Source organism: Amphiprion ocellaris, chromosome 9 (assembly GCF_022539595.1).
Source record: "Amphiprion ocellaris isolate individual 3 ecotype Okinawa chromosome 9, ASM2253959v1, whole genome shotgun sequence".
In the NCBI taxonomy this organism is placed as follows: Eukaryota; Metazoa; Chordata; class Actinopteri; family Pomacentridae; genus Amphiprion; species Amphiprion ocellaris.
In genome coordinates this window covers 13,855,614-13,877,723 of record NC_072774.1, presented here as the reverse complement: position 1 = coordinate 13,877,723, position 22,110 = coordinate 13,855,614, and the positions used below count along the sequence as shown (strand labels likewise).

At 42.0% G+C, this 22,110-nt stretch overlaps 1 protein-coding gene across 1 annotated transcript; it reads left to right on the top strand.

The window, feature by feature from the left end:
* Window positions 1–725: 725 nt before the first annotated feature.
* On the top strand, window positions 726–20,975 carry notchl (notch receptor, like). Its single transcript, XM_023284451.3, has 11 exons — window positions 726–1,006; window positions 4,510–4,654; window positions 5,419–5,751; window positions 6,750–6,970; window positions 9,036–9,360; window positions 12,694–12,869; window positions 15,851–15,912; window positions 16,350–16,473; window positions 17,596–17,693; window positions 17,829–18,160; window positions 19,291–20,975. The coding sequence occupies exons 1-11, from the start codon at window positions 955–957 to the stop codon at window positions 19,793–19,795; spliced, it is 2,373 nt and encodes a 790-aa protein (XP_023140219.2). The 5' UTR covers window positions 726–954; the 3' UTR covers window positions 19,796–20,975.
* Window positions 20,976–22,110: the final 1,135 nt, after the last annotated feature.

Here is a 22,110-nt window from a genome sequence, read left to right as displayed (position 1 = left end):
TTTTTTTTCCAGTGTACATCCAGCATTACTTCACTCCTGCCTCACTTTTGCCCCTTTTCACAGCATCTGGTATGTTGTGTTCAAGTGTGTTGTCAGCATGAAGATTCAGAAAGGTGCACTGAGGGCAATGGTGTCGTTTTGCTGCTTATAATTAGCATGTTTTGAATTTGTTACTAATCATGCAGGTCAGTTACTCAATTTAAGGTAAGATTTTTGTGTTTAAAAAGTAGCATTTGGTCTCATTTACATGGAATGTGATGCTGATTTGGGGTGTATTCATGAGTGCTTGAAACACAGCTCGGGCTGCAACACCACCACCATGGTGATGACATGGGAAGTGGGACAGCTGATAGTGACTAAAGATAGCATCAAAAACAACTTTACATTAGGTGATAATAAGTTTGCATACAGTTTAATGCTTAAAATGAGCTGGAGTCAGTGTCAACATCCCCTGATAAAGGCCTACTAAGGGTTGGTCAGTAGAAGTGCATGTTTTGGAAGTGCAATAAAACTATTTCTAGCCACAGTATGAGGACTGCTCATCCAAACAGAATCCCTGTTTATAGTTGCATGAAGTAATGGCTCTCCCAGCAGCCTTCAGAGGCACAGTATGAACTACACACATGCACACATGGTTATCGCCCTTCCTATTCTTCTCCACACAGTGGCAGGAAGTTGTCCAGATATCCGCAGGGCCTCTGAAAAAAGAGCGAGTGAACAAAGTGGGCCGGGTGGTGGTGTTGAAGGTGTTGGTGGCAGCAGTGATGGGATTAGGGTGACATTGTGAGCAGCTGGACAGCAGCTACACCACACAGCTGCAGATTGATCACAAAACGCTGGGAGTCTCGGCCGCTTCGGCACATCAGAAGCAGTTTGTAGCTGAGTGACAGCTGGACTGGAGAGCCGCTGATCCTGAGCAGAGAGAAGAAAGGGCCTGCAGCTGGTGACCCGAAGATGCTGGATCTGAGGACATTTGTTCTGCTGGGACTGAGCTGGACGTGTCAAGGTGAGCTAGCCTCCCTTTTCTCAACAGATTTCTTCTCTTTTGAAGCTACATGAAGCACACAAGCTGTTCAGTGTGTCCAAACTGAAACCTGTGGCTGGAGGAACAGAGTTGATTGTATGAACAAGTTTTTTAAAAAATGGCATTTAGTAATTTTACTGATCTGCTTTAAATATTAAATTATGTTTTTAATTATTTTTTGGGGATGTTAAGGAGTGTTAAAATATGATTATATTAGAAATTATTCTGACACAGAAGGAATCATGGCTCAGAGATGAGCCTAGTATCAAAATGTAGGTAAAAATGGGACCTATCACTTGCTACAACTCGTTTTGACCAGTCATCTATCCGATATGGTGACATGATCCTGAAAAGTTTACCTGAAATGTACTTTTTAAAGTTTTCTCAGGTAAATGATCAGAGTACAGATGATACATCTGGAGTACTAATGCTTGTTTTCCCATTACTCCATGCCATAGATGTTAAAATGGTGCAGTTTGAGACATTAGCATACCCCATGATATTTTAGTTTTTAGATCGTGACACCTGAAGAGGATGTAAAATTGACAGAGCTCAAATGTGTTTTTCATCCCTGAAATTTTCCTGTATCTATCTTCTGTGCTTATGAAATTATAAGTTCTCAAAAATACAAATTAAAAAGCTTGAATTTCAACCCGCATGTACCCCAAGAGCCTGTTAGTCTGAAAAGATTCATAGAATGAAGGTGAAAATTTTCAGTTTCATAAATATACTAAAGTTATTGTACAAAAAAACTGTGCAGTGTGAGATGAGAGGCATTTAATTATTTTTCACGGAATAACCGATTTAAAATCCTTGTATTTACATTAAAGCCTGTACCAGTGAGTCTCCTTTTGCTAGTCAAGTGAAACAAATGTGTAAAACACTTAACACATCTAATTTCAGCTCTATTGTACATGATTTTTTTCTTCTTCTCCGGTTTATGTACCCGCACACACCTGCCAAGCCTATTGTCCAACTCCATCACATTCCTCATTACTACGGTGACGACCTTCGACCTTTATCAAGTTCCCGACACACTCCATTTCCTGTTGCTATTCGCTTCTCCTGGAAGCTTCCTGTTTATGTCGGGCCCTTTTCCTCCCTTTAACGGTCCGTATCAGGGCCCACCTTTCATGGCTTGACCTGCATTGTTGTGAATAGCAGCTAATGGTCTGAAACAATGAGTAGATTGAATATGTGGGTGAGCTGGTCTGGCGATAAAGAGAAAACAGTCTGCATGGCATAGCTGCGGATAATGTCAGGTTAAATAAGCTGAAATAATGCACCTTTTTAAATAATCGGGTTTGCTTGCCAAGTGCACAACCACATATGAAGTGTTGAGACATACACTATATTGCCAAAAGTATTTGCTCACCTGCCTTGACTCGCATATGAACCTAAGTGACATCCCATTCCTAATCCATAGGGTTCAATATGATGTCGGTCCACCCTTTGCAGCTATAACAGCTTCAACTCTTCTGGGAAGGCTGTCCACGAGGTTTAGGAGTGTGTTTATGGGAATTTTTGACCATTCTTCCAGAAGTGCATTTGTGAGGTCACACACTGATGTTGGACCAGAAGGCCTGGCTCTCAGTCTCTGCTCTAATTCATCCCAAAGGTGTTCTATCAGGTTGAGGTCAGGACTCTGTGCAGGTCAGTCAAGTTCATCCACACCAGACTCTGTCATCCATGTCTTTATGGACCTTGCTTTGTGCACTGGTGCACAGTCATGTTGGAAGAGGAAGGGGCCAGCTCCAAACTGTTCCCACAAAGTTGGGAGCATGGAATTGTCCAAAATGTCTTGGTATGCTGAAGCATTCAGAGTTCCTTTCACTGGAACTAAGGGGCCAAGCCCAGCTCCTGAAAAACAAGCCCACATCATAATCCCCCCTCCACCAAACTTCACACTTGGCACAATGCAGTCCGACAAGTATTCTTCTCCTGGCAACCGCCAAACCTAGACTCCTCCATCAGATTGCCAGATGGAGAAGCACGAGTCGTCACTCCAGAGAACGTGTCTCCACTGCTCTAGAGTCCAGTGGCGGCGTGCTTTACACCACTGCATCCCACGCTTTGCATTGCACTTGGTGATGTATGGCTTGGATGCAGCTGCTCTGCCATGGAAACCCATTCCATGAAGCTCTCTGCTGAAGCACTGTTCTTGAGCTAATCTGAAGGCCACATGAAGTTTGAAGGTCTGTAGCGATTGACTCTTCAGAAAGTTGGAGACCTCTTGGCACTATGCTCCTCAGCATCCACTGACCCCACTCCGTCAGTTTACGTGGTCTACCACTTGGTGGCTGAGTTGCTGTCGTTCCCACACACTTCCACTTTCTTATAATACAGCTGACAGTTGACTGTGGAATATTTAGGAGCGAGGAAATGTCACGACTGGATTTGTTGCACAGGTGGCATCCTATCACAGTTCCACGCTGGAATTCACTGAGCTCCTGAGAGTGACCCATTCTTTCACAAATGTTTGTAAAAGCAGTCTGCATGCCTAGGTGCTTGATTTTATACACCTGTGGCCATGGAAGTGATTGGAACACCTGATTCTGATTATTTGGATGGGTGAGCGAATACTTTTGGCAATATAGTGTATCTCAAGCTGATATAATTCACCAACAGCTACATTCATGCACATAATTCATTCATGGTCCAGACATTCATAAGATAGTGGGCCATCTCTGGATCATCTTTTTGTGAATAATCTTTTCACACAATAACCGAAGAAGATCTCAATGAAAGCTGCAACGATAAAATGATCAGTTGTCCACTGTCACATTAATTGATAACTATTATAATAATCGATTAATGAATTTGAGCCATTTTTAAGGGAAAAAAAATTACAAATTCTGTGAATCCAACAAATTCAATTTGAATATTTTTTGGTTTCTTTACTCCTCTGTAACAGAAGACTGAATGTCTTTGGGTTGTGGACAAAACAGGACATTTATGGATGACATTTAAGGGCTTTGAGGAAGTCCTGATGGACTTTCTTCATCATTTTCTGACATTTAACAGATCAAATGACTAAATGTATTTTAGCTGCTGAAAAATTGCCAAGATAAAAAAAAGAATGTAACAATATCAGTTGGTAAGCGTCAGTAAGTGAGTCAGTAAATGTACTTTATTTAGAATATTTTCAAACAATTTACTTTGCTGTCAAATAGCCATTTCTGTCAGGTAACTGAAGCCTTTACATTGCTGTCTTCAAAGCCACCAGACTTCATTCAAAAAAACCCAAATTTTATCTTGCCAAAGAACAGGAATTGCTGCTGTGCCATTGTCTTGATTGGGTGGTTTGTTTGTGTAATAGTCTTATTTTGGTGTTTTCATACGTTGGTTTCAACCTGAGATAGTCTCACACTAGTAGCTCCCATTGCTTATACAACCCCATTTTAAATAAACTGAACTATCACTTTAAGGCTACATGTTGGAAAAGAATGTTAAATTGTGCTCACTTTTTTCTGCTGTCGCCACAGCTGCGTCCAGTGATCCATGGAGCCAGTGTCCAGTAAACCGCAAGTGTAGGGAAAAGTTTGGAGATGGGTCCTGTGACAGAGAGTGTATGGAGCCCGAGTGTCTTCGAGACGGCTTCGACTGCCTAAAGGACAGGGGTCACTGCAAGTAAAAACCTTTGTCATTTTTATCATTATTGCAGGATTTCAGGTCAGAGAACCATGAAACTAAATTTTGGTTATATAGTAAATGTTGTAAATGATTATTTTTATTGGGTTCAAGGGCTATGGTTACCTGTATTCTAGGTATTCTTATAAATATTTTAGCAACTGTAATGTGTTTTGTTGCACTACTAGTAGTGATATTTTACTGAAAACTTTCTGTTGCCTAAGGAGGTTTTTCAAGCAGGACCTTTTCTTGTAATGGAATATTTTTACATTGTTGTACTTGTACTTTTACCCAAGCAAGGGATCTGAATATTTCTTCCATCACTCCTATAGTTAATAGCAATAATTCAGTATATTTATTTTTACATTTTTCAATACAGTATTGCAAAGGAGAATTGAACTGTAAAATATGCAGATGCAGGCAACAAAATAGCATCAATAGTGCAATAAATTAGTAAAAGAATTAAAAACATAATAGCAATATGAAACACAAAATATGAACATACATAGCCAAGGCTGTGCATGTAAAATACAAAAATTTATTAAGTTGTCTGAATCATGTATAAAACAACCACTGGTGTAAATAATATTGATGTTGCATCCTTCTCAGTCGCTTAAGTCAAGTTAATTTTTTACTTTGGAAAAATCTATATGGCAAAAAACACCAAAACAAACAAATAAATAGACCTCGAGTTGAGACTATTTCATCAGGTCACTTATGATGTCTCTTTCCTTTATCCCTCCACTTCATGACTCAACTCCCAGTCCAGGCCACATTCAGTACTGCCGCGATCATTACGCCAACTCCCACTGCGAGCAGGGATGTGACAGCGCGCCCTGTGGATGGGACGGCAGCGACTGCTTCAGAAACCAGAGCCCTCTGTGGGCGAAAGGCACCCTGGTCCTTCATGCCAACATACCGCAACATCGTGGCACCTTCTCCAACAGCTCCCTGCTCTGGGCCCTCAGCATCATCCTGCAGTCACCGCTCAAACTCAGGGGCTCCATCCCTCTCGCCAACAACAGGAACTTGTTTGATTTTGACCTTCAGGAACTTGCCAACTTGCTGGCTCAGGCATCACCGGCTGACTCAAATGGGTGGGCTGTTGTACTTTATTTAACCTTTAACAAGACACTTTTTTTGATGGAGATCTGCCCAAAATGGCAGCAATAAAGGTTTTGGACAAAACAATACAAAGTTGGTTAAAAAAAAAAATTGATCAAAATCAAAAACAAGTAATAGTATTACGGGGATAGATTGGTTTCTTCGATGTGGGATTGTATGAGGTACTTATCTACAGTTGATGTTTTACCAACAGCAAATGATGGTAAGCTCGTCCCCAGTTCGGAGGACTTGCATGGAAGCTAAGTAGTGTACTGACAATGATGGAGTCATTAACAAAATGCATTTTAGTCACCTAAATTTGGCCCAGTTAAAAAAGATTATAAAAATGCAATTTACTATATAATTGGTGTCAGTTCTGAATTCTTCCAAAGATATCAGAATCATCCATTAAATTCCTTTTGCAGGCTCAAATGCCTGGAGCTGTAAAAAACTCAGGCTGTTTCCCCCCTCATCTCTGTCCATACATTTGGGACAAACAGCTCAAATACATTGTGTAATCTGATATAATCACCGCAACATGTACTTTTGTAGAGATATGATATTAACTGAAAATAAAAAATAACAAATTTTATTTTGTCTGAGCTGAAATTGCCATATATTAAAGGCAGATTAAGTTTTTTAAAGCACAATCAGTAGAGAAAATCTATGTCTAAACAAATCTGTCATCTGCATAATGGTGCATTATCATCAAAAATAATTCATCTAAAAATAAAAGAAAAATGTACCAAGCATAGAACCTTGAGGAATTCCACAGAGGGAAGTACGAAATACGACCAAGGTGAGCCCACTGACTGCACATGTATTTGGGAACTAAGATTGAGCTATTTTGGTAAGAAGGCACAGTTTTTCATCACAGTCCAGATTTGAGAAGGTGTCAGATTTTAATCAACAAACTTTACTGTTAAAAAACATGCTTCTTGAAACAGGCCTCAGAAATGACACACCTGTTCTTTTTAACACTTTTCCCTAGCTCCCTCCTTTTCCTCCAAGTGGACAACAGGCCATGTTCCCGTTTGCCCTCTACCTGTTTCCCCTACGCTACAGAGGCCGCCAGTTTCCTTCATGCTGTAATGATGCTGAAGCCCACCTCATTCCCAGCCCTCCCAGAGCTTCAGGCCATCATAAGCATTAGAGGTGTCCGAGAGGAAATAGGAAGCAGAGAGGAGGAAGTGGTGAAAAAGGAAGTCGACGGTAGGCTCGCATGTCCTGTCTCCCACACATATGTGCACACACACACATCCAGCTTTGAATTTCATCCGAACAAAACACCATAAAGCACCTTTGTGCTTCCAGCGTGAAGATCTGTTCAGATTTGTTAACACAGTTCATCTCTCACATATAGAGAAGTATACACAAAGCAAAATGACAAGATATCTGATCAAAAATTGCTTTTTTTTCCCAGTGTATTCATTGGTATGCTAATGATACTAAAAGACCCCCTTCACTGTGAAAGTTGGAAATTGTCACGATGAAGATGAATAGAGCTAAACATACTGTTTATATTAGAGAAAGTTCATTTCGTGTGACTCAGTAGTTTCCAACTTTGCTCATCTGATGTTCCAACCACAGGCCACATCTAAATTAAACAACACTTCTTGTGTTCAAATGTGTGCATTTTAAATTGGAGTTTATTTAACACTTAATTATATAAAAAATGATATTGATCAAATAAATTTCATCCAATTTAAATGGTCAGTTGGTCAGAGCTATTTATTCATTCGTCTATATTTTTAACAACGATCCAATAGTTTTGTTTTTTCAACATCAACTGTTGAGATGCACCTATAACTATTTCAGCTATCCACTATTAGGTGCCTTCAACTGTCAATCCACACTTTTAGCTAACAAACAGTTCATTGATACTTTTAGATGGAAATTTTCAAATGCTTATTCATAATTTTGTGGGTAGTATTGGCTGTTTATCCACTTAACTAACAATATCAACGGCTAATCCACACTCTTCCACAACAATTTCCAAAAGCAGATCCATACTTTCAGTTAGCTGGCTACGCTAGCTGTTTATCCACCTTTAACAATTTGACCTGCAAGTCATATTTTTGACATTGGCTAATAAACTTCAACAATGTATTCCCAATTTAGCCGGCTATTACAACAGTTTGTCCATTATGATTAGCTAACAATTTTAGCTGTTAATCCACACATCTGCAATTTCTACAGTTGTACAAAGCGACATACATCTGAGAGTAGATACAATACAAGCAAGAATCTAGTCAGGACAAATCATGTAGCAAACAATTTCTGATTGCTTGTCAATAGTTTCAGCTAGCTAATGATTCCAGCTGTTTATCCAAGTTTAGCAAACAACTTTAACAGCTAGTCATATTTGTGGGTTTTAGCTAAAAATGTATTTGCAATAGAGCTAGCTATTTCGACTGCTTGTCCATTATGTTTAGCTGACAATTTTATTTTTTATCCATACTGTTGGCTAATAATTGCAACTGCTGACTAAACATTTAGGTAGCTATTCCAACCATTTACTCATTTTATACCATTACTTTTTTATTTTAATAAGTCATGCACTCCTTGTGGCTGTCTATTTTTAGGTTACCTGTAGACAGTTGTGATTAACCTTTCACCATGTTACCACAAATTTTTAGATGCAGATTAGATGTGGCAAGTTGTGGTGGACTGTTGACTAACTTTGAGGAAGACTTGTGGCAGAGTTGATTTTTAAGATTTGCCAGAATGATTACTTGCTGCAAGCTTGTTGCAAATTCATACGGTATGTGTTTTTTTTTTTGTTTGTGACTAATGGCAAATTTGTCATCAGAAGGTTACAATGAGTTTAGCAGTATGTATTAAAACAGTGGTGCATATGTTTGCTAGTAGTGGCAAACATCAGATTAGTGCCAGAATCTTGTAATTAGTAGCCAACGCTGGGAAACTTGTGGCAAACTTTTCTGGAAGTTTTTCTAGCTGAAAATCAACTACAAATTTACCACAGACATTGCTTTCACCTAATTGTAATTTTCTTCTTAAACCTGTACAGGTCCACTCACCTAAATTGTAGTTTTGTCCCCACTAATTTTAACCCATCTACTGCAGGAGTAAACTCTGATTGGAAATTACTGATGTAAATAACTTAGTAAGGCAAGAGTACACACACTCCATGTGAGGAACATTTTTTTTTAAAAATCAAATAAACAATGTTAATTTTATCAATGTCATGTAGTCTTAACAGCAGTATTGTACAATGTTAAAACTCTTTTTATTGTTTTTACTATTTCCTCCAAAGAGCCGACTCCTGCGTGGTTATGGGCTGTGGTTGCCATTGCCATCGGCCTGCTGCTGGTGCTGCCCCTGGTGGTGTTCCTGGTGGTGAGGAGGGTGAGGCAGCAGCGGGCAGAGAGGGATGGCAATGAGAGGGTGAGACAACGGCCTAAAGCCACCGACACAGACGGCAAAGCCAAGGCCTGGATACCGCATGCAGCCCACCAAGAACAGCGGGTCAGATCCAGCAGAGAGAAAGACAAGATCAGCCTGAGGAAGAAGAAGAAAGCTAAGGAAGCAGAGAAAAAGAGAAGGAGGGAGCCGCTGGGGGAGGACGCCATTCGAATGCGGTGAGAGAAGCTGCTTTGAGAGGATGTTTTGTCTGCTGAGGGAATGATGTCATGTCAGTGCATTCTAACACAAATGAGAGCTCATCCTGTAGAGTTAGTAAAATAAATTCTGTCCCTAAACTCTTCTTCTTTACTTTCCCAATTTCACAGCAGCAACATTTATCTCTAAAACTGTGTCTCGTTGAGTTTTAGATCCTTAAGCATGACAGGAATGATGGGCTCTGTGGTGGGGCGGATGGCAGGGCTCTACGGCCTTGTCTCTTCCCCATCACCCTCTTGCTTGCCTCCCCTGCTCTCTAATTTCTTTTTAATGCACCACATACACTCACACCTTAGGGGTAGGTCTGGGACGGCTCGGGGAACTTGGGCCAGGGTAGGCTGCAGAGTAGCCATCCTCTGTGGTCCTCTGGCCCGCCCCCTGGACGCCTCGCCCAGCCTCCCCACTTTTAATGCACCACATGACACTCAGGGTTACACTATCACGGTGCAGGGATAATGTCTCCAGTCTGGGATCGGGAGACATATTAACAGGGAGTAATGGGGGGATCTCACTAATATGGCCTCACTGGTGGGACCCGGCCCCCTTATAGCTATGGTGTGGCGGGGGTGGACCATCATCCGTGTTGCTGTGGCTGGGGGGTCCCCGGGACCTGGGGGCTGTGGTCGGGGGGGGTTCTCCTGCGTGCCCGACGGGTCCGGGCAGGTGCGATGGCTCTTGGTGGGCTGCGGGGGCTGGATTGGCCGTCCTGGTGGGCGCTGTGGCTGTACTGCGGGCTGGTGGCATGTGGTGACTCTGTCCTGGTGGGTTGTCAGGGCGCATTGCGGGGAGTGGGGGCCCTGGGAGTACTGCGCTCACCTGGGGCCTGGTGCGGGGGGTATGCGGGGTGCCTCCCTGTCGGCGTCGCCGGGCCCCACCACACTGTCCATTTTTACCCTCTGGACTCACATCGGGTCCCGGCTCCGATTTCCTCTGGCCGGCTCCCGGTGGCGGCCTGCCTTGTGATGGGCTGGTTGCCATCCCTTCGGTGGGCCGCTCGGCCCCTGTGTCTGGCTTCCTGGCTGTGTGGGGCCGTTGGCCCCCTTGGGGGGGGGAGAGGGGGTGGGGGTGGGCGGGTCGGGTGGTGGGGTGGGGGGTTTGGTGGGGACTGGGGTGGGCGGGGTTAGGGTTTGGGTGGCGGGTGGGTCCTCGTGCCCCGGGCCACCTGGGTCGGTCTGGGCGCGCAGGGGGTGTCAGTAGCTGCTCCCTCTTGTTCTCCGGGTTCGCGTCGTTCACGGTGGCCCCGGTGGCTCTCTGGGGGTGCCGCCCTGTGGCTCCTACGGCCCGGGGGGAGGGATGCCCTGTTGACTTGGCCCTGCCTTGCCGTGACTGCTGTTCTGGGCTTCGGGGTTCTTCACACTTGCATGTTTGATCAGGTCTTGCCAGCTACTGCCGAGTCCCATTTCAGCGATTGATGGGTCCCGCCAGAATGTGCTGAGAATTTCTCCAGTCTCTACCCTAAACTCATTCTCTCTCGCACTAGTATCCTTTTCTGGCCTATTCTATTCTATTCTATACTATCAAGACACCCACAATTATGGTGCTCAGTACCATTTGTTCATTTATTATTGAATCTCTTTTTCTTTTGTGTTGGTTTGGTTTTCTTTTCTTTTTTCAAATTTTTATTTATTTATTTATTTTTTTTTTTTATTGATGGGCAATTAGTAGTTGGGCATAACACACCACCTTACAATCTTTAATTGCAATAGCAACGCCTGTTATTTTCTATCCCTGTTCATCCTGTTCGTCCTGTTCGTCCTGTCCAGTCTTTGTTTCCCCCACACATCACTGAGGTGTAGCACTGCCCTCCCTGGCTCATAATAGGGAATTCTAATAAAGAATATCTGCTTAGCTTTCAGGGAGGGCCGGTGATGGTCACACACATGCACTAAATATTAAAATATTTGGCTGCAAGACTAAAATATGCATCAATCTCATAAAATGTTGACTCCCCTTTTGTGGAGTTAAACAATGAGAACAAATGCAGACAAAAAAAAAAAAAAAAAGAAAAAAAAAAAAAAAAAAAAAAAAAAAAAAAAAGCATGACAGGTCAGATAAAGTTCTGCACCCTTAAAAGCTGAAAATAACACATTTAATTCTGTTTAAATGCATATTTTCAGTCTAAAATATCTTCCTCAGGAAAGAGAACAAGAGGAATTTCTTATACAGACAGATCAAACCATTATCACCTGCTTGTCTGAGGTAATGAGAACAAAGCATAACACCACAATATGGTGATCACAGCCCAGAAACACCACAACAAAATACGTTTTTAGAATACAGTTTAAGTGTGACAGCACATGAGAACACTGGTCATAATTTCTTTTAACCCCTTGATGCACAACATGGGTCAAAAGTGACCCATATTCAATTGAAAATGGGTAACTATTGACCCATGTGCATCAAAAGGTTAAAGGTTGTAGAAAAGTTGCCTAGATAATAATGGATAATTAAGACAGCTGGCTCTTGTGTCGTAAAGAGACACAGATTTGATGCTTATTTCTGTTTCATAACATTTTAGATGAAAGATTTTGGGATTCGTGTGTGTTGCTCAGATGCATAGGTGAGTAAAACCTAGTTTGAAGACGTTGCATGGGCTCAGGGGAAAATGTAACAGGCTTTTTCATGTATTGGAAGTATTTTGTATGCCTTTCTAGAAAGACGCAGTGGAGAGAAACAGTACAAAGTCAATAGGGGAATGTAAACAGCAAATAGACCAGGAATCAAACCAAGGACTCAGGACATTTGCGCCTATGTGGTCTGTGCCTCAACAACTTGGCAGTTTCTACTTTGTTATACTGTAGACCTAATGTTTAATTTATTGAGCAGACTAATAAAATTGAAAATCAATAATAGCTGCGCTGTAATTAACCTATACACTGTATTGAGCATATGGTGCATGTGTGCATGCCACTTATACGCAACATTCAAGAATATTTATTGCGTGTGAACACCCTACTCCATTTCTTTCCTATCTCTCTATCACATCAAATACACGCAAAATTTAAAAATAATAATTACTTAAAAACTTGTAAAACACAGAAGCTCAGGGCCCTGGCATCCATGCCTCATGTTCAAGGACCCAGAGACTGCCACCTCCTGTGTGTTTACATTTCAGGAAAACCAGCCCTCAGATAACAATACTGCATTCTTATGTTTGGGTGTGTTCCAGAACGCTTTTGCTAACTCATAAATTTGAGAACAAAAGCAAAAGAAATAAAATGAGAAGCAGTGCCCACACGAAAACCTCAGCAGTTTCTGAATGTGTCATATCATAACTATGCCCTGCTTTTCAGGCCTCTCAAAAGGGACCAGGATGTGGGAAGTGATACAGACTTTACCCAGAGTTCAATGGAAGACGTCAGCATGAGATGCTCCAGGCGTCAGGACGACGCCACCATCTGTGACCACAGGACTCAGGAGCAGAAACAGTACCGGGGAGGCAGCTCTCAGCCCCGCAGAGCTATTCAACGTACGAAATGCCGTCTTGTTTTTGCCATGCAATCACGTATTCATTCCAAACTACTAAAAACTTTTATTTATCTAGAAACCTGACATTTTTTTTCACAATATTCAACATTACCTTACTGTTACGACAACACATGGAGCTCAAACTGATTTTGAAGCAACAGAATAATCACTGTAATTCTTCAGTGCCAGCTTCTTCAAAATGGGGTTGGCTGTTTTTTTTTTTTTTTAAATTAATCTTCATTAACATCTTTGGATTTTATACTGCTGCAAGACAGTTTAAGACATGATTTTGGAGCTTTTTTGCTATTTTCTGATATTTTACTGACCCAAGAATTAGTTTATTAATCAGTAAAACAATCACTAGATTAACTGTTAATGAAAATTACCATTAGTTGCAGTCCTAGATTGAAACCGCAACATATTGCCCCCGCATCTTACACATGCAGAAAGCTGACAGTATTTTCTGTCAGAATCTGAATCACTTTATTAGGCAAATTTAAAGCAAGAAACAGAAGACAGCCAGGAAAGGTTGTCGACAAATTTTAGTTAAGGTTGCAAGGGGATATCTTACAAGGTTGTAGAACCAGTCCAAAAACAGGCAAGATTTTTTTTTTTTTTTTTTTTTTTGAAAAGCATGCGGTGGCTGCAGAACAATGACTTGAGTGACAATCTGGCACATGAGGTTTGTTGAATAGGGGGTGTAAATACTGCAGGAGTCATGAGTAGTGTCAAGTGTTCTCCCACTTTCAATGACGTGTGAATATCACTGATGATTTTTGAGGGTTTGTGTGCAGGTTCCCCACTTGAAAAAGGATGCTTCATCTACCCAGGTTGTGAGCTGGGCTCCACTCATGAGTCAGACAGTTGCTTTCTTTTCTTCCTCTTTTATTTTATAATGATTGCAAGGTCATGGAATACAACGATGGCAACTTAGGTGATTTAGGTTTAGTTGATAGGATAAGTTGATAGGGTTAGTTGATAGGCTTAGGTGAAAAACCTTTAAACAAAACACAAAAGAACAATGTTCACAATATTGCATTCGGCAGATAGTAACAGCCATTCCCCATGTACAATTTCACCTCATTAGTAAATGCCGCTCAATTTATGTTTGTTAACCTCAACATCAAATAACTGAAGCAACAAACCATGGCATGACCAGTTTTCAACAAATCCTATGCCGCATATGAATTTACCTGCATTTTAAAGAGTTGATTTTAATCACATTTTAACAAATTTTACTGTTAACATTTCTATCAGACTTTTTAAACTATTCTTATACTTTTTAATTCATATTTTTAAAATTATTTAAAGTGCATAAAGTGACTTTTAAAGTGCATTCCATTCCAGATCCAATAAATAATCAAATAGAATAAAGTGCATAGTACAACCCTCCATTACAAACAGAATGAATTAACTGGTCTTTTAGCCTTAAGGCTGGAATATACTTTCCGCACGAACGAGCCGAGCGGAAATCAGCTGCACGGAAATCCGCGCGAGAGAACGTGTGCATATTTAACTCCGTGCGGCGTCTGCTTCCAAACTGCAGGGGGCAGTGTATCGCAAACACACGTCTACCTGGTCTACTCTGGTACTAAACTAGGGAAGAAGAACTTTGCCAATGTTTACACCACTTACAACACGACATTGTACCGAATAAAAGCATTTCAGCAGTTAATTTTAATTTCATACCATGAATAGTTCATAACCCGGTTACCACGGTGATCTCTGTGTGATGAATCGTATAAGTGCACGTATTTCTAGACTTCAGCTACGAGTAGGTCCTGGCCCTCCGCCGTGTTTTTCCGCGCGGCTCCGTCCGCGTTGGTTAGAAAAATGTGGAGGTGCGCGGAGCGGAAATTTTCCGCACGGAAAGGTCGCTCGAGGGGGCGTGGGTGCGAAAATGACGTAATTTTTCCGCACGGACCTCGCGGACGCGGCAAGCATAAAACAAGCTTTAGCTGGAAAACCACTAATTAGCACCAATTAGCCTGCAATCTTTATTTCAAATGAACAATTACAAACACACGGCAATTATTGGCATACAGACATAAGAAAGTTAACAACCAGCCGCTCGTGGCTGACGCCGATCTCCGTGGCTAATGCTAATGCTAACACGTTCTGCAGCGGCTCACATCGGCAGGTTAAACAGTCTCCTAGATCTTTCATGATTCTGCTCTTACCGGCTGCTACCCAGATTTTTGTAGATGAAGCAGTCCTGCACAGTTTGCCGCAGATCCTCACGCTCACAGCCACTTTGTTTGAGCGGTCATTCATTCTCCGTTCCTCCTCAGTGCTGCGTGTGTCCCTTTTTATGCTGCAGGTAGCAAACCTGCAGCCGCAGATTGGTTCCGCCCCAGCTGAGTGTAGCACCTGTGCCAATGCTTCTTCTTTCTCTGAGGTTTCAGCTTATCCCAGTTTGACTTGACAAGTAGAGTTGGAAGAGGTGAGCTGATTAAGACAACTGGGAGCACCTCAGACTGTAGTTGCAGACAGGAGACTGGAGTAGTGGTAAAATCGGGGGGGAAAAAACAATGTCCTATGTCTTTTTCTAAACACTGTTCCTTGACCTCAGTGGGAAAGAGAACTGTGACGCGACTGCACTTAGGCTGAAACATGTAAACATAGGATGCTGTTTGTGTGTTGTGCATTGCTTTGAATGTTGTTGCCACACAGAAGATAGTATTATTTCTTTTCCTATGTTTAAGGAGATATCAGAGAAAGCATTGAAGCCCCTTTTCTCGACAATTAGAGAATTTGACCAGCTCCTATAATAGCTGCCACTTAGACACTTCTGGGTCTAAACTAAGACACTATTCTCATAAAGCCACACATGGTAGGAGACACTGTGGTAAGAGAGTTTTTATTCTCAAGCAGGACTCATACTGACATTGCAGCACAAAGATATATTCAGAGACCTTAAAGAATACATGCAGACTACACTACTTGTATCAATATCCTTAAATGTTTCTTGTTGCCCCTCAGCTCCACCTAGAGGATGGGAGAGGAACGCCATGCCTCCTCCTCTGCTCAGTCCTCCTCAACAGGTCTGTAGAAGGTTTTGTTCTGTTTTAACTAACTTTTTCTGTTTGTTTCAGGGATGAGAATTTTCCGCGGATCCGCGGAATTCCGAGTTTTTTTCCGCCGAAAGTAGAGTTTTTGTGAATCGTGTAAATCCGTTGAGAAAATTGTAGGGGGGTAGGCAAGCGGCCGGCCGGCCGACGCGTCGCGAGCCGAGGCTTGGGATGGCCGCCCGCCGTGATGGCCATCCCGCCGCCGACATCTTCGGCAACGCGCATTTCAACGCGCATTGCAACGCGCTTTTGGGGGGGGGGGGGGGCATTGTCCGAGTTTTTTTCCATTTGTCATTTTCATCCCTGTTGTTTAGATTTGCTAGAACTATCGATCACACTGCATAAGAGCAAACATGTAACATGTAGCATGTAAATGTGTTGGATATTCATCTTTGTTTATGTGCTTGCAGTCAGCAGAGTGGTGTGGTCCAGATGGTTCTGTGGTTCTGATCCGAGCGGTGCGCAGCGGGCTGGACAGGGTGGTCTTAGAGCTGCTACGAGCAGGAGTGCCAGTAAACAACACGGATCACACTGGTAATGCCTCCTTATCCCAGTCACTAATGTTAGTTTGGTTCATGAAAGCCTGACTCAACCCCAGACCTCAATCAAATAGTTTTTCTATGTGATTCTTGGTAGTAAAACAAGAATTGAAGTACAGTTGCACTGATTTAAATCCTGTAAGACAAGCAGGCTACACCAAAAATAAAGACTTGTACAGAAGAACAGATTCACTGGTGCCTGTTGTGCAATTTGTTGTGAGATTCAACCATTTTCCTGCTAATTTAATCTCATCACTGAGCTAAAAAGCAGACTTTCAGTACTTTTGCTTGTAATCTTTCATTCATTATTTAGTTTTAGTTTCTAACAGGCGGATTTTGTGAAAGAATTTTCAACTGAAATCCATGTTAGCAGGTGTTACAATTTTAGTTCTGCAAGTATGTGGTCATAAATGAAAGTAATGCTTTATTGCTGAAATCTAACGTCAATCCAGCCAGTAGATCATGCCAATTTAAACCAAAAACGTCAACCTGTCTGTGATGCATCAATACATCATTTCCATATTTCATGTGGATTGAGTTTTTCAGACCATCTTACATTGCCGTCCTTAAGCCCACATCACTACCATGGCTAAAACATGCTATATGTGCTCATGCTAAATGGATTAGAGCTCACATTGGAGAAATATTGGAGGCCATTATTTTCTGTCTCGTGTACACTGAGGGGTTGAGTAACTTGTAACTTACCCCGTTTCTCTCACGCCCTCTTTTTGTGTCCCTCCTCTCCCATCCTTTCTTCTGCTCTCTATGGCTTCCATCTCTTCCTCCTTCTCCAGCTCCCCTACTGCCCTCCTCTGACTCAGAACAAAGTTAATGTCCACTAGCGCTTAAACTCAGGACATTGGACATATTAGCTTTGTTGCTCTTCTTGCTTTCATTTTCCCTTGTGCCTCTCCTTTTCTACATCCCTTATTTTTGTCATCTTTATGCCCGATGATCTCTTCTTTGGCTGAGGTAGTTCATCGCCACATCCCCTCCCTTCAGTCTCCTTCTCTTCACCATCTGGGCTCGACTCTGTTGTATAATGGTTGTTCATTGGCTGACTTACTCCCTCCCTTCTTCCCCCTCACCTCCCCTCCACTCACACTGTCTGTCTCAGGGAGATCAGCCCTGCACTGGGCATGCTCAGTAAACCACCTCTCCCTAGCAAGGACTCTCATTCGCTATGGGGCCGCTGTGGACCTACAAGACAACAAGGTAAGCTCTGACTGTGACTTTATCAGTGCTTATTAGGGAGGATTTCTGATAAAATCTAAGAGTGGCTCAGAGTGATAGTTGTATTAGTATTCTCCAAACAACTTCGTCAATGTGTTGTATTTCCAATTATGTTAGGGTGAGACAGCACTCTTCCTTTCTGCCCTCCATGGCTGCTATGACACCGCCAGACTTCTTCTTCTTCATGGTGCCAACCTTGAGTTGCGCGACCGCAGAGGACGCTGTCCAGTCGACGTGGCCAGAGAAGGAATGCGCCACCAGGTTCTAGAACTCCTACTAGCTCACCAGATTCAGAGAGGGCCCGTCCCTGTAGACTCAGGCAGTGACATGATGTGGGATGAGCGCGGTATGATGTACTCGCCATGGGTCGGATCACAAGGCCTGCCTGGAAGAAGTGCCTCCTTCTCTGGGATCATAGGACATCGAGACATGACCCCACCGCCACAAAAGTAAGGTTTTCAGAAATATAGTGAAAGCACACATTACAGTGTTTCCTTATGAGCGACGGAGCAAAACAATTTAGCTACTTCACTGATAGGTCTTGGATATTTAGCTAGTTAGCATATTTAGATAGTTACCATAAGCCAGATTTACCATCCCTCACTTGCCCACTGCTTCCTTTCCCCATCTTGTGTGTGAGCCACACTGGAATAGTTCTGCGTGATTTGGTTTGAACTACTTTAATTCCCGAAGCATGAAAATATATTTTTGCTGAATCAAACAAAAAGTGGACTGGTTTAAAATGGTACACTCCACCTTTAAGAATTTTAAGTACCAACATTTTACATGTAAAACTAAATCCAGATCCATACAGTTTCAACATGTAATTTCTTTTGTGACACTTCAAAAGTTTGCTTCACATTTGCTTGACAACTGCATGGAAAACTACTGTAACTAGAAAACTGTACATGTTCCAGTGGTAGCCACCTCTTCATTTTCTATACACCACTTTATTCTCTGAAGGGTCACAGAGGGCTGAGTCTATCCCAGCTGACTTAGAGTGAAGGCAGGATACACCCTGGACAGGTCATCAGTCCATTGCAGAGCTACACACAGAAAGAGACAACCAAGCACAGTCACATTCACACCTACGGACAATTTAGTATCACTAATTCACCTCAACATGACTTTGAGAGTAAGCCAGAGCACCTGAAGGGACCTACACAGGCACAGGGAGAACATGCAAAGTCCACACACACCCTAGGCCAAGATTCAAACCCAGGACCACAGAAAGCACCACCCTGCAAATTAACAAGATTGGTTCACTAGGTTTGTTATGTATGAAAGCTCAGAAGTCTTAATCCGTGTATTTGGTGACTGTCATTGATCGGCACACTGCAGTTATAAATTGGAAATACTCAGCCATGGGCATGGCTACTTTTTTGCTCATAATGTGACTACCAGCATAAAAAAACCTATATGGACATGTTAACATAGTTTTAAAAAAGGACTTTTCCTACTTCTAGTGGTTTTTGCTTCAAGCTGTCAATCATAGTTCTGTGGACATCATGTTTACAAGCTATGAAGTATTCAATATAGCTAATAGCCTGAAATGATGTTGACCTTCTTCTCTCACCAGCGATTGGTCGATGAACCGAGTGCAGTACTCCTCCCCTCAGAACTGGCGGCCGCAGCTCAACCAATCAGCAACAGCGCTTGTTCCCCCGAGAGTCATGGGTCGCTCCCCTCGGCCAATCAGCACCTTACAAGAGGTGACCTCCGAGGACGAGGATCGCGACCGGCACCAGGAGGTCCCCAGAGCTGCGACGCCTCACTTCCTGTCCCCCCAGCCTGCCCCTAGACAGCGGTCCTTTTCCTGCACCCAGCATGCACTGCAGCGTCGCTCCAGCGCCCACCAGCCAGAGCCCAACTACCTTATTGTGACAGACAGAACAGCCGGTGAGCCCGTAGAAAGGGTTGTTGTCTCAACTCCAGCAGATGCTGCTGCCCAACCAGATCGCCTGCCAGTTGTCAATGGTGACCACAGAGCAGAGCAAGCAGCAGTGAGTTCAACAAATACAGAACACAAATCCAGAGGGGAGAGGGTGAACAACACTACTGACTCCACACAAACAGCCTTGTAGAGAAGAAACCAACCAGGAATTTTCAGCTGCCTTTTCATTTAATTATTAGAGGAGTATAAATAAGAATGGAGAGGCAATGAGATTTAGTTTGGTATGTTGTGAAGCCCGATGCAAAGCAGAAGGCTTACAAGGAGGCCCAGAGCTGGACTGTAAATTTGGGAGCTTTTTATTATCCAATATGCATCTTTTTAGATCATTTGTTTTTCTGTTTCTGTTAAATACACACACGGCAGCACTTGGAGATGTTCCTTCCTTCCGTAATCATTTTGTACTCAGCCTCGCATAAATTATTACTGTTTGTCAGGGAGTGGGATGTTGTAAATATTCTGTTAGAGTCAGAAAAGTAACAAAACAAAATGTCTGCCATTGAATTCCAGTCAAGTATATAATGAACTGTCCTGCAACAGCTTCTGTTCTGATCAGTGCAAGGAGAACTAATAAAAGAACTGCATGCATAGTTGCACAGAGATAGCAGAATCCCATTGAGGCATGCAATAAAAGGATTGTTAATGCATATGATATGGGGTTTTCTAATTCATTTACATCATATTCTGCACTATGAGTCAGGCTTTAATTTGGATTCTTTTGATAACATTTACTCTGATAGATATTAACTGCTTACAGGATACATAACAGCAAATACTAACTATCCATAGTTCTCTTTTTAAAATGAGACACCCAGTGCACAATGATATCAGACACTGCAGCTTGTACATAAGGAAGAGGAATTTTTCATCATTGTAACAACAAATGCAACCAAGCACCTTTATTATTACAGTGAAATCACAATTTTATGGAATAATTGACTAAAGGTAAATAATTAAATTACATTCCTACATTTGACTAATTTGGAGAGGACCAGTGAAAGGGTGACAGATATCTGCTTGAGCAAGGTGACACAAACACAACTGGTGTTGAAATAAAACATATATTTTCTAATATTTTTTATTAAGATGACTGAAAACTAATTAAAGTATATTTTTTTCCTTTTAGAATGTGGAGTGACAACACTAAGTAGAAGAAAATACAGACATTTAAGTACTTTAATAAATACGTCAAAAACTGCTGTTTGACTTTATTCCTAATCTCCAGTCTCTGACAATGTTAACAATTGTGTGCGTAAAACTACTTGATGCGCAGCTTTGAAGATCAGTGTAATTAAATTCAAATGGCGACAGACGATAGCTGTGTGTATTTGTGTAAGATGTTCTTTTATGAGGTCTACGCGTGGGAACCTGACATCCACCTTTCCTCCAAACACCCTGCGTTACGACGCATTGATTCTAACAGGTAATAAATGTGTGAACTGCACTTCTTGCTCGAGTTTCCCATGAGAGAGAGCTGGGGGAGGTTATCCCACCTTTGCGTAAACTTGCGCTGAAGGTTGGTGCAAATTCCATACTTATTAAACCAAATTTAAGCTGTTGTCTGTTTCAGATAATCTATTAAGAAATCTCTTATAATATTCATCATAAAATAAGTACATTTCGTCAAAGGACAACAGCGCCATGCGTAAAATCCATACTTTTACGCACAACTTTTGAGTGAGTTTACTTTCGTAATTTTTAAAATTGATATTTTGCTATTTTTGCGCTCTTTCCGACCTGTAGTGACATCATTGAACGTTACATGTGTGTGGCGTGTGGGAACGTGAGAAGACAGAGGAAACTGGAACTGAAATATCTTCGTCAGTCGTCACAAAACTTGTTCGCGTGTGTAGAGCTGGCACGTGCCTGAAACACGCCTGCACACGCCAGCCGAGATCAAAAGTTTTCCTGAATTTAATGCATCTAAATATTCGTCTTATACAACAACCTGCAGTTTCTGAAAGTAAAAACTTGTTTTTTTTTTGTTTTTTTTGTTTTTTTTAAGAAACGACACTAAATTGACCACACGGTCAAACGTTACACTGTCCTACTTCTAAAACAGTTTGAGTTGAATTAAAAGTAATGAGTTGAGAGAAAAAACTTTAAACCTTGTCATTTAGCCCAAGCTTTTCCTTTAAAACATTTCTCGTGGGAAAGGGGGAAGCAGCTCAGCATTTACAACTTTACTACGTGTTAAAATTGATACATGACTGAGGAGGGTGACACTGGGGGGAGGCACTTCCCGCGTTCCCCCGCGCATTCACCGACGATTGAGATGCAAATGACTTGCAGACTGAAGGAACTGTTCCATGCAAATCTTTAATCTGGTGCGAATAAATAATCGGAGGGTAGAAGAGCAGTTTTACGCACGCCGAAAAACCCGTATTATTTATGCACTATAGTTAACTAACAGGCTTAACAGCATGCCCTATTCTCACTTAATTATAA